The sequence below is a fragment of the Chiloscyllium punctatum genome, chromosome 23 (assembly GCF_047496795.1).
Source record: "Chiloscyllium punctatum isolate Juve2018m chromosome 23, sChiPun1.3, whole genome shotgun sequence".
Lineage (NCBI taxonomy): Eukaryota > Metazoa > Chordata > Chondrichthyes > Orectolobiformes > Hemiscylliidae > Chiloscyllium > Chiloscyllium punctatum.
Window position 1 is genome coordinate 81,449,297 of NC_092761.1, and position 12,688 is coordinate 81,461,984.

A 12,688-nucleotide genomic window follows, 5' to 3' on the forward strand; every position below is an offset into this window, starting at 1 on the left:
TGTCCACTCTGCCACTTGAGTGGTTATCAGCTCATTCAGGACATCGGATCTCGTTGGCGTGTACAAGTCCAGCCTGTGCCTGGTTCTTTCATTCCCACCATCCCCACACCCCCCAATCCACAGTGAACTCTCTGTTTTTAGTTAAAAGCATAAAACCTGCACAAACCGGTGTACAATCATTCAGATTTGGAGGCTTTATCATTATATTCTCTAATCTGTTTTGTTCTTAGAAGATTGAGTATTTTCAGAGGAAAGGTGAAGATGAAGTGAATCTTAGCGAATTCAGAGCAGCCATTGCTACATACAGCAAGGCACTTGAAATAAGGTATGGTTCACCTCTGACACCATTAGTTTTTCTGCACTGTTTCCTTATTCCTTTCCCAACATTGCTGATTTCAAGCACTGGTAATCACTCAAATGACATTTCTTCATTTCTTTGGGGCGGTAGTGGTGTAGTATTAACATCACTGGACTAGTAATCCCAGAATGCTAGATTAATGCTCTGGGCACCTGGCTTTGAATCCCACCCTCTAGGCAGAAATCTAAATGCAATAAAAATCTGGATTGAAGAACTGGCCTAAAGGTGAATATGTAACCAATGTTGGTTGCTGTACAAAACCGTTGGGTTCACAAATGTCTTTTAGCGAAAAAAATCTGCAGTCCTTACCTGGTCTGGCCTAAATGTAACTCCTAACCCATAGCAACACTTAGCTGCCTCTAGATAATCAGGAATGGGCAATAAATACTGGACTAGGCATCAATGCCCACATCCCATTAACGAATTATATAACAAAAAAAATCTGAATGTAAATGTTGTACACCCCCAGAGACTGTTCAGTGCACTGCGCTTGAGCCTGTGCCTGTGCAAATGCACTTAAAATGGGTCGTAGGCTATGTAATCACTGGCTGAGTCATTTTTCTTCATTCCTCTCTTAATCCGGATCATATTACAAGGCCATTAATAAGTACCTAGGCAATCAAGCATTGTGTGATCCGTTGTCCTAGTATTCAGAAGGGACATTGATTTGTCACAAAATAGAGCAATTTTGCCTTTCTTTGCAGCATCCATACAGATAAGTACGCCAAACTGCTCAAAACTTACTTGGTGTTGAATTCACAGCAGAATTTTCTCAACCCTCATTTGCACAATGACTTTGATATTTGTTTATGTGCATTTTCCTCACTTTTTGATATTGCTGTACTGCATGTGAGAAATAATAATTTAAGGACTTGACTATGTGCTGATTTTCGTGATTTGCAAGGATGTTGGTGGGTGTCTTTGTCCTGGTAAATAATGGATGTTGCATTGTTATTATATCAGTAATTGCAATGCTTCCCTCTCCTTTCCTAGCCCTTATAATCATCACTTATACTGTCGGAGAGCCTGTTGTTATCTGCAGCTGAATGATCACAGGTGAGTCCTGGTCTTGGCCACTTTACTATGCCAGAAATGTGCCATTTTTACTTCAGGGAGTTACAATGTGATTTGACAAAATGGTCAGAATCACATTCCATGTTGGAAGTGACTTTGTCTTTGGAACTTCAATATTTTGGCTGCTGTGTTGACCATACAGGAGTTTAAGTGGCATGTTGACTTGATGAAATTGCTCGAATCCTTTGTTGGCCATTGCCAATATGAATGGAAAACCCAAAGATTGACAACCTGGTTGAAGAGTAGAGGGAGCTGGGAGGTGATGACCCATAGACAAGGTGTCTATTTTTCTAACACTGACCAGCTGCGCAAATACATTACAAGTGACAGCCTGAATGATGTTTAAATCTCCATTTGAGGCTTAAACACTCAACCTTCAGTGTAATCAATCAATTCTGGCTATGGATAATTCCCAGAATTATGTAGCTGTTTTGGAGTCAGATTTTTTGAAGAGGTAACCAAGAGGGTAATACTGTTGATGTGGTGCACGCAGACTTTGTGTTCTTCCTCACATTCCCCCTGCAAAGCAGACATCTCATATCCTTGGAGAAACATCCCCAGTGATGCCTTTGCAAAATTTGGCCAATCCAGTGGCACTGTAATAACATTATCCTCTCTCAGGGCAAAATCTCCATGGTCATCAGCTGCACTGGCTGGGCCACATTATTTGCATGCCTGAACTGCAACTTTTTCGATAAGATCTTAAACTAAGGACCAACCTGCCTGCTTAAATAGACGTAAAGATCTTTTTATTGATGAAGGGCAGGAGTACTCTGCCCAATGTCCTGTTACTCCTCCACATAATGAAATGTAGATCATCTAGTAACCGATGCATTACAACTTCCGGGAGCTTGTTGTGTGAAAATCAAAGTGCTATGTTTCCTGCATGACAACGATGACTAGATGCTGATAGCACTTCTTTGGTGTAGAGTGCTAAGTGATGTCTTTGATAGTGACGGGCACTATATGAATGCAAGTCTGTCTTTTGTTAATAATAGTTGGAGAGGTAGAAAAAAACACATTTTTATATTTTACCTTTTTAGAAGGTGGATGATGCTCGGAGCAGATTCACAGTTTCACAGAACTGTTTGTATGACTCTTTCTCTGAGAGTTGGCTTTACTGGTGAAGTGTTTGGTTTGGTTATATTGGATGATGTTTTTTCTCTTCTTTCAGAATGGCGATACTAGACAGTATTAGAGCAACAGTTCTAAAGCCGGACTATTTTAAGGTACAAGTCAACTGCTAGTTCTCAAAAGGGCAACCTTACCTTAAACCTGTGAAAGTCTTGTGCCAACCTGTTATTCTTATGTTTCTTTAATACTCCTGGGCTCTGACCTTGCTCTTAACAAAGGAACCTCTCTGTTTTTCACTGATTAAAATAAAATGACAATTTACAATTTAAAAAAAAACAACTCAGGCACAAATCATCACTTAGCAGGGATCTATATTAAATCCTCACACTGTTCTGAAAAGCTTGTGTGTTCATGTATCATGGGCCTCCTACTACTTGTTAGAGAAAATTATGCATTATTTATAGATGCAGTTTTGCACCAGCTGGAACTTCCATTTTGCCTCTTGGCACGACTGAACTCTGTGTTCTCACTTCTTCTAGTTGGATAGTTTAAGGTCGTTATCATTCTCCCTGTGGAAACTTGCAGATAATAGCGGAGAAATAGATATACAGTTTGACTTTGTAATTTCTTTTGTTATAAAGTTTTAGTTCTCAGTTTAGATTGGAAAGGCTGGCACTGGTGTTCTTGAAGTTGAGGTGAATGGGGCAAGGTTTGATGGAGGTGTAAGAGTCTTAAGACCAGGAAAAGCTAATCCCATTAGCTAATTCGGGGTGACCCAGTGGCGTTATTGCTCGACTGTCAGTCCAAAGATCCAGTAATGTTTTGGGAAACTGAATTCAAATCTTGCCATGGTAGATGGTGGTAGTTAAATTCAGTAAAAATCTGGAATTAGGAGTCTGATGAAGATCATGAAGCCATTGTCAATTGTCAGAAAAACCCATCTGGTTCACACATGTCCCATGGGGAAGGAAATCTGCTGTCCTTACCTGGTCAAGCCAACACATGACTCCAGACCCACTGCAATGTGGTCAACCTTTAATATTGGTCTGGGCAATGAGGGAGAGGCAATAAATGTTGGCCTAGCCATCGGTGTCACATCATGTGATCGAATGTTTTTAAAAAGTATGGCCCGGGGGATGCAGATTTTGGGCAAAAAGTGCAGGGGGAGTGTGAGGAAGAAGTTTTAACACATGACTGAGAATACTTCGCTATCATAGAATCCCTACAGTGTGGAAACAGGCCATTTGGCCCAACAAGTCCATACCGACCCTCCAAAGAGTAACCCACCCAGACTCATTCCCCAACCCTATTATCTTACATTTACGCTGACTAATGCACCTAACCTACATATCCCTGAACACTATGGGCAATTTAGTTTGGCCAATTCCCCTAACCTGCACATCTTTTGATTGTGAGAGGAAACCAGAGCACCTGGTGGAAACCATAGCAGACATAGGGAAAATGTGCAAACTCCACACAGACAGACACCCGAGGCTGGAGTCGAACCCGGGTCCCTGGCGCTGAGAGGCAGCAGTGCTAACCACTGAGCTACTATGAGGGTGGTCTAAGTGAAGGTGATCAAAGATTTCCAAAGGAAATTGGATGGAAAATTTGAGTGAAATGTATTTGCAGGACTACAGGGGTCACTAGACAATAGACAATAGACAATAGACAATAGATGCAGGAGTAGGCCATTCTGCCCTTCGAGCCTGCACCGCCATTCAATATGATCATGGCTGATCATTCCTAATCAGTATCCTGTTCCTGCCTTATCTCCATACCCCTTGACTCCACTATCTTTAAGAGCTCTATCCAATTCTTTCTTAAATGAATCCAGAGACTGGGCCTCCACTGCCCTCTGGGGCAGAGCATTCCACACAGCCACCACTCTCTGGGTGAAGTAGTTTCTCCTCATCTCTGTCCTAAATTGTCTACCCCGTATTTTTAAGTTGTGTCCTCTGGTTCGGCACTCCCCCATCAACGGAAATATGTTCCCTCCTGCCAGAGTGTCCAGTCCTTTCATAATCCTATACGTTTCAATCAGATCCCCTCTCAGTCTTCTAAACTTAAGGGTATACAAGCCCAGTCGCTTCAGTCTTTCCGTGTAAGGCAATCCTGCCATTCCAGGAATTGACCTCGTGAACCTACGCTGCACTCCCTCAATAGCCAGAATGTCTTTCCTCAAATTTGGAGACCAGAACTGTACACAGTACTCCAGGTGTGGTCTCACCAGGGCCCTGTACAGCTGCAGAAGCACCTCTTTGCTTCTATACTCAATCCCTCTTGTTATGAAGGCCAGCATGCTATTAGCCTTCTTCACGACCTGCTGTACCTGCATGCTTGCCTTCATTGACTGGTGGACAAGAACTCTCTGAACAGCCCCTTTACCTAATTTGATATCATTGAGGTAGTAATCTGCCTTCCTGTTCTTGCCACCAAAGTGGATAACCAGACATTTATCCACATTAAACTGCATCTGCCATGCATCTGCCCACTCACCTAACTTGTCCAGGTCACCCTGTAATCTCCTAACATCCTCATCACATTTCACCCTACCACCTAGCTTTGTGTCATCAGCAAATTTGCTAATGTTATTGCTGATACCATCTTCTATATCATTTACATATATTGTAAAAAGCTGCGGTCCCAGCACGGATCCCTGCGGTACCCCACTGGTCACTGCCTGCCATTCCGAAATGGAGCCGTTAATCACTACCCTTTGTTTCCTATTAGCCAACCAATTCTCTATCCAATCTAGTACTTTGCCCCCAATCCCGTGTGCCCTAATTTTACTCACTAACCTCTTGTGTGGGACTTTATCAAAAGCTTTCTGAAAGTCCAGGTACACTACATCCACTGGATCTCCCTCGTCCATCTTCCGAGTTACATCCTCAAAAAATTCAAGAAGATTAGTCAAGCATGATTTCCCCTTCATAAATCCATGCTGACTCTGTTCTATCCTGTTACTATTATCCAGATGTGCTGTAATTTCATCCTTTATAATAGACTCCAGCATCTTTCCCACCACTGAGGTCAGACTAACTGGTCTATAATTTCCTGCTTTCTCCCGCCCACCCTTCTTAAAAAGTGGCACAATATTAGCCGCCCTCCAATCCTCAGGAGCCGACCCCGATTCTATTGAACTCTGGAAAATAATCACCAGCGCATCCACGATTTCCCGAGCCACCTCCTTCAGTACCCTGGGATGCAGGCCATCAGGTCCCGGAGACTTATCAACCTTCAGACCTAACAGTCTCTCCAACACCAAATCCTGGCAAATAGAAATTCCCTTAAGTTCAGGTCCTTCAGCCACTGTTACCATTGTTCCTCCACGGTCTTCCCTGTTAAGGTATTGAACCATTGAACTTTGGCCAGTTGCTCCCTCATAGCTCCATATTTCCCTTTATTCAACTGAAATATTGTCACTTCAAATTGTACCCACTCCCTCTCAAATTGCAGATTGAAGCTTATTGTATTATGGTCACTCCTTCCCAATGGCTCCTTCACTTCGAGGTCACTGACCAATTCTGGTTCGTTACACAATACCAGATCCAGAATCGCCTTATCCCTGGTCGGCTCCAGCACCAGCTGCTCTAAAAATCCATCTCTGAGGCACTCCACAAAGTCTCTTTCTTGAGGCCCGATACCATCCTGATTCTCCCAGTCTACCTGCATGTTAAAATCCCCCGTGGAGGAGGGATGGGGATTGACTAGATGGTTCCACTAGATGGCATGAAATCTGTGGGCCAAATGGCCTCCCTTTGTCAGTATAGCTCTATAAAGTGTGAATTATTGGTTGGAACTTGGCTTTCCCCTTCGCTCTATGTTGTCCTTAGCTCAATGTCTCTTTCTGTTCACTCTGCTCTCAGGGTCATTATTTCTGTGCTAAATGTCTACTGTCGGCTGGCTACCCTGAATATGCTATGGTGGTGAATAGGAGAGGTACGGACCTCTGTCAGGCTGGAGGAGGCGATATCATAGCACTGCAGGAACAGAGAAGTGAAATTCAAGTGGAATTGAAAAATAAAGGTAATAAATATTTGTCTAATGTTGGTTGTATTAAAATTAAGGATATACTGATGGATGGTGTTGATTAATTAGGTACCTTGAGCAGACATAAAGAGAAAGAGGCTCCTCACGTGGCCAATGGGAACTAGGGTAAGAGTATTCTGAAATGACACTTTACTTTGATAACTTTTTGATTGCAACAACTGTAAAGAGAGCTGCCTGGGTGGCTAGGCATTAATTAGAAAGGAGGCAAACATTTTGCAATATTATTTTCTTTAACTGGACTTCGTGTTAAGCAAAAGCATGGGATTTGTTTTCCTACTGGTCCAGCTGAGTTTGGGATTGTTACTGAAAAACCCTTTCCATGGCTCTCCGTGGATGGAAAGTGCAATGCACAAAGACTGAAGAACCTACAAAGCAGATATTCCCTTCTCCATAACTTGAGACTTGATTTATTTTTGTTGAGCAAGACCCACTGTCACGAAAGGAGCCAAAGTGAGTTCTGTCAACTGTTTGAAGGTTGTAGGTGTTTGATTAAACAATTTTATACAAGGACAAGACAGCCAGAAATGGGTTTGATTAAATGGCCTTTACATATATAAGGCTACAACAACAGGCCTACTAGCCTAGACCTACCCCGTATACACCCTTCCTACAGCTTGCCAAACGTTTGCCTACTGATGTCATCAATATCCTAGCATGCCTCTAGGTTTGTTTGAATACTTATCAGACCCCATTTTGTCAGGGAAAGTGGTAGTGCAGTGGTGATATTACTGGATTATTAAAGCAAAGACCCAGGCTAATGCTGTGACGACACTGGGTCAAATCCCATTATGGGGTGAATTTTTCAATGAAAAAGCTTGAGTTTTAAAAAGATACGCCAGTGATATGGTGACCATGAAGCCATTGGCCTAGCCAGTGACACCAACATCCTATGAACAAAAACTACTGTAGGCACCCATTTCTGTGAGGAAACCAGTTTAAATCACTTGGATATTGTAGCATAGTGATAGTGTTATTGGAGTAATTCATAGGTTGGAAATGATGTTCCAGAGGCATGAGTTCAAATCCTGCCATGGCACCTGATGGAATTTAAATTAGTTTAATTGATGTACATCTCTATGGCTCTGTTTGGAATAGAATGCTTGTTTCACTGATTCTGATTGTGATTGTAATGGTCATTATTATAACTACTAGATTGTTGAAAAATGTTGATAACCAAAAGGGGGAGGAAGACTACTGACCCACATGTAACTTCAGACCCACAGTGACAGGGTTAACTCTTAACCACCCATTGCTACCTGGTCAAGGGTGGTTTCTGGATGCATGGTAAATGTCAGCCTTGCCAATGACCATCACATTCCCAGAATGAATTTTTAGAAAGTTTTATTTAACATCCTGTGTGAAACCGCTCAGGAAGGAATCACCCAAAGTGCTTCACAAGAGCATTCTCAGATAAAAAAATTGACACTGAGCTAAAGAATGAGTTGTTAGAACTAGTAACTAAAAGTCTTGGTTAAGGAGGCACGTATAAAGGAGCAAAGAGAACTGGAGAAACAGTCACAAATGCTGAGAACATGTGGGATCCCTGCAGTAACAAATATTCATTTTGTTTTCATAGGAAACTTTGAAACTACGAACGGGCAAAACAGTTCAAGGTAAGCGGCGTGTTCAACACTTGACACCTCACTTTTAGCTCGGTCTGCTGCTGCACCTGTAGCATTGCAAAATTAAAGTCGGTGGAAAATGGGGCAATCTTTCCACTAGTTGGAGTCAAACCCAGTACAAACAAAAATGGTTGTGATTGTTCAAGGTCCGTCAGCTCCAGGATATCTCTGAAGGAATTCCTCAGGGTAGAGACTTTAGTCCAACCACCTTCAGCTGCTTTACCCAGTGAGCTTCCCTCCATCATAAGGTCAGAAGTGGGCATGTTCACTGATGATTGCTCAGTGTTCAGCATCGTTTGTGACTGCTCAGATACTGAAACTGTCCCATGTCCAAATGCAGCAAGACTTGGACATTATCTAGGTTTAGGATGACATGTGGCGAATAACATTCATGCAACACAAGTGCCAGGCAATGACAAGCGAAAATCCCAACTATTACCATCACTGAATCCGTCATAATCAACATCCTGGGTTTTCCATTGATCAGAAACTGAACTGGACTAGTCAACTAAGTACTATGGCTACAAGAGCAGGTCAGAGGCTAGGAATCCTACAGTGTGTAACTCACCACCTGACTCCCCAAAGCCTGTCTACCGTCTACAAGGCACAAGTCAGGATTGTGATGCAATACTCCCCAGTTGCCTGGATGAGTGCAGCGCCAGCAACACACAAGAAATTTGACGCTATCCATGACAAAACAACCTGCTTGATTGACACGATATCTATAATCATTCAGTCCCTCCACCACCGACGCTCAGTAGCAGAAATTCTCCAAGATTCTTTAGATAGCAGCTTTCAAATCCACTTCCATCTGGAAGGACAAGAGTAGCAGGGACATGGGATCAAACAGGTGGATGAGGGTAAAGCAGGTGATGTGGTGTATATAGATTTCAGTAGGGTGCTTGATAAGGTTTCCCATGGTAGGCTATAGCACAGAATACAGAGGCATGGGATTGAGGGTGATTTAGTGCTTTGGATCAGAAACTAGCTAGCTGCAAGAAGACAGAGGGTACTGCTTGATGGGAAATATTCATCCTGGAATTCAGTTACTAGAGGGGTACCACAAGGATCTGTTTTGGGACCACTGTTGTTTCTCATTTATTTAAATGACGTGCTTGAGGGCATAGAAGGATTGGTTAGTAAATTTGCTGATGACACTAAGGTCAGTAGAGTTGTGGATAGCGATGAAGGATGTTGTAGGTTACAGAGAGACATAGATAAGCTGCAGAGCTGGGCTGAGAGGTGGCAAATAGAGTTTAATGCGGAAAAGTGTGAGGTGATTCACTTTGGAAGGACCAATAACAAAAAAGAGTACTGGGCTAATGGTAAGATTCTTGGCAGTGTAGATGAGCAGAGAGATCTCGGTGTCCAGGTACATAAATCCTTAAAAATTGCCGCCCAGGTTGATAGGGTTGCTAAGAAGGCATACGGTGTGTTAGCTTTTATTGCTAGAGGGATTGAGTTTCGGAACCATGAGGTCATATTGCAGCTGTGCAAAACATTTGGAGTATTGTGTACAGTTCTGGTCACCACATTATAGGAAGGATGTGGAAGCTTTGGAAAGTGTTCAGAGGAGATTTACTGGGATGTTGCCTGGTATGGAGAGAAGGTCTTACAAGGAAAGGCTGAGGGACTTAAGGCTGTTAGTGAGAAGAAGGTTGAGAGATGACTTAATCAAGATATATAAGATAATCAGAGGGTTAGATAGGTTCAACAGTGACAGCCTTTTTCCTCTGTTGGCGATGGCGAGCACGAAGTGACATTGGTTTAAATTGAGAGGTGATAGATATAGGACAGCTGTCATAGGAAGGTTTTTTTACTCAGAGAACGCACTGCCTGCAACAGTAGGAGACTCGCCAACTTTAAGAGCGTTTAAGTAGTCATTGGATAGGGGCTTCAGATTGGTTCCACAGGTCGGCGCAAAATCGAGATCTGAAGGGTATGTACTGCACTGTGTTCTATTTTCTAATGTCACCACCTGCAAGTTCATGTCCAAGGCAATTACCATCCACAGTTAGAAATATTTTTGTTTCTTCAGTGTTGCTGAGTCAAAATGCTCAAGCTCCCTCCCCTAAAGCATTGAGTCTGCTTACAGCACATGGACTGCAGCAGTTAACTTTCTCAAGGACAACTAGGGATGGGCATGAATTGCTGTTCAGCATGCTATCCCATGCAATGAAGTGAGCTGAACATATATAGAGGAACTTGAGGGAAAACCAGATTAACATCACGGGAGAGCAGAATAAACCAGGAGTACAGAATCTGAAAAGAGAGACATGTTGCTGAAGGTTTTTGTACTCATCAGGACAGATTCACGAATGCCACATTTAAAAAAAAATCACAATTAATATCACCAGGGGTAAAGTAAAGTATTGATAATGAAAAGGACATAGATCTTGGTGTGCAGAGGACAATTTCAAATTTTACAGATGACACAAAACATGGAAGCATTGCAAACTGAGAACAGCGTGGAACTTCAGAAGGACATTGACAAGCTTGGATAGTGGCCAGATTGGTGGTATTTGAAGTTTAATGTGGAGAAGTGTGAGGTAATACTGTAAAGAATATGGATACTAAGCAAAGGGTATTATTTGAAGGATGTGCAGGAACAAAGAAACATTAGTGTATATGTCATTAAAAGTGACAAGATAGGCAGAGAGCGCTGATGATAAAACATATATAATATGTGGATATAGAGTTGAAGTGCAGAGAGATTATGTTGAACTTGTATAAGGCACTAGTTAGGCCTCAGCTGGAGCATTGTGTGCAGTTCTGAGCACCATGGTTGCGGAATGATGTGAATGCATTAAAGAATGTGTAGAAATGATTAAATGAGAATCATCCCATGAATATGAGGATAGATTGGAGATGTTGGGCCTGTTTTCCTTGGAAAGGCAAAGGCAGAGAGGTACTGTGATGGAAGTTTTCAAGCTCTTGAGGATTCTGGACAGAGTAGGCAGCGAATTCCCACTTGTAAATGTATGGAGAACCAGAGTATCAGTTTTACAATGTTTTGCAAAAGAAGTGAATGTGAGATAGGAAAAAAGTTTTTTTCACACGAGTGGTTTGGGTTTGCAATTCATTGCCTGGAATAGGGGTGGAGGCAGATTTTGTTAAGGTATTCAAGACATCTTTAGATGGTTTCTGTGTAAAAGCGTGTAGTGTTGTGGCAAAAAGACAAGAGTTTGGCACTGTCAAAGTGCTGAAAGAGTTGGTGTAGACCTAGTGGGTTGAATGGCCTCCTTTTATATGATAACCATTTTGTGGTTCCAGGATTGATTGGCTGGCTGAGACGTTGCCGTGGAAAAATTAACAGGAGACTACAGGCTAACAAGCCCCTGGGAAAGTCAAGCAAGGGACAAGGCTAAGACATAGATCACTTCTAGCAAGCATAGATGAGCCACATTGTAAAGCTTGACTGATGTGGTCAAAGTTGGCTATGTGTATGGCAATGGATTGTTGAGTAAGTGCTCCCCAGTCACTTAACCACATTTGCAAATGGGTGATTTGTTTTGGGTTATAGAGTACCGTGGCCAGTCGAGAGTTGAGTTGTCAATCAGCAATCTTTTTCTCTTGCGACTATTTAAAATCTGTCATTTTTTTCATTTGTGCTGACTGGTGCAAAGCCAGTAGCTCAGGAATGTGCCTTGGCTTTTCAGCAATGTGAGGAGACAAGCATCATAGAGTCATAGAGATGTACAGCATGGAAACAGACCCTTCGGTCCAACTCGTCCATGCCGACCAGATATCCCAACCCAATCTAGTCCCACCTGCCAGCACCCGGTCCATATCCCTCCAAACCCTTCCTATTCATATACCATCCAAATGCCTCTTAAATGTTGCAATTCTACAAACCTCCACCACATCCTCTGGCAGCTCATTCCATACATGTACCACCCTCTGCGTGAAAACGTTGCCCCTTTTCCACCCTAAACCTATGCCCTCTAGTTCTGGACTCCCCAACCCCAGGGAAAAGACTTTGTCTATTTATCCTATCCATGACCCTCATAATTTTGAAATGTTGCTGAGGCTATATGATGGAAGGTTGGAGGCTCTGATTGAGCATTAACAGCTGTCAGGACACAGGTTGTCGGGTAGTATCTGCAGATTCATTGTCAACAACTCTTATTCTTCTTTTTCTTTATCCTTGAGGCCTCTGTCAGGATCCTGCGCTCTGTAAGTGAATTCAGGAACTCACCAGCCTTGGACACTGAAGTTAAATTCCACAACTCCACAATGCCATTTTACTTCCTGTTGTGAATGATTTGGTTCAAATCAGTCGGGTGATTGACAGAGGAACAGTCCCATCCTTTAACTCCCAATTGTGCTCATTTCCCGTGGGCTGTTGGGGATTGTTGTCCAGCTCTAGTTGATTTGGAGAAACTCTCAAATAAATTTTGAGCCAGCTGTTTTTTTTAAATTCTTTCATGGGACGTGAGCAACACTGGTATGACCAACTCTTCCTGTTGCAGTCTGTAGTGGAGGTGGAACCACGGTGCTGAGAGGA

The 12,688-nt window shown here is 42.6% G+C and overlaps 1 protein-coding gene across 5 annotated transcripts in view; it reads left to right on the forward strand.

Annotated features, from left to right (window-relative positions):
• The window catches only part of LOC140494170 (E3 ubiquitin-protein ligase DZIP3-like), a 119,444-nt gene that overhangs the window by 46,181 nt on the left and 60,575 nt on the right, over nt 1-12,688 (forward strand). For all 5 annotated transcript variants that reach the window (XM_072593272.1, XM_072593271.1, XM_072593270.1 and 2 more), the window contains 5 exons: nt 231-325; nt 1,352-1,414; nt 2,607-2,661; nt 6,376-6,535; nt 8,136-8,172. In XM_072593272.1, coding sequence (XP_072449373.1) covers nt 231-325; nt 1,352-1,414; nt 2,607-2,661; nt 6,376-6,535; nt 8,136-8,172 — 410 coding nt within the window. The remainder of the gene's footprint in view (nt 1-230; nt 326-1,351; nt 1,415-2,606; nt 2,662-6,375; nt 6,536-8,135; nt 8,173-12,688) is intronic.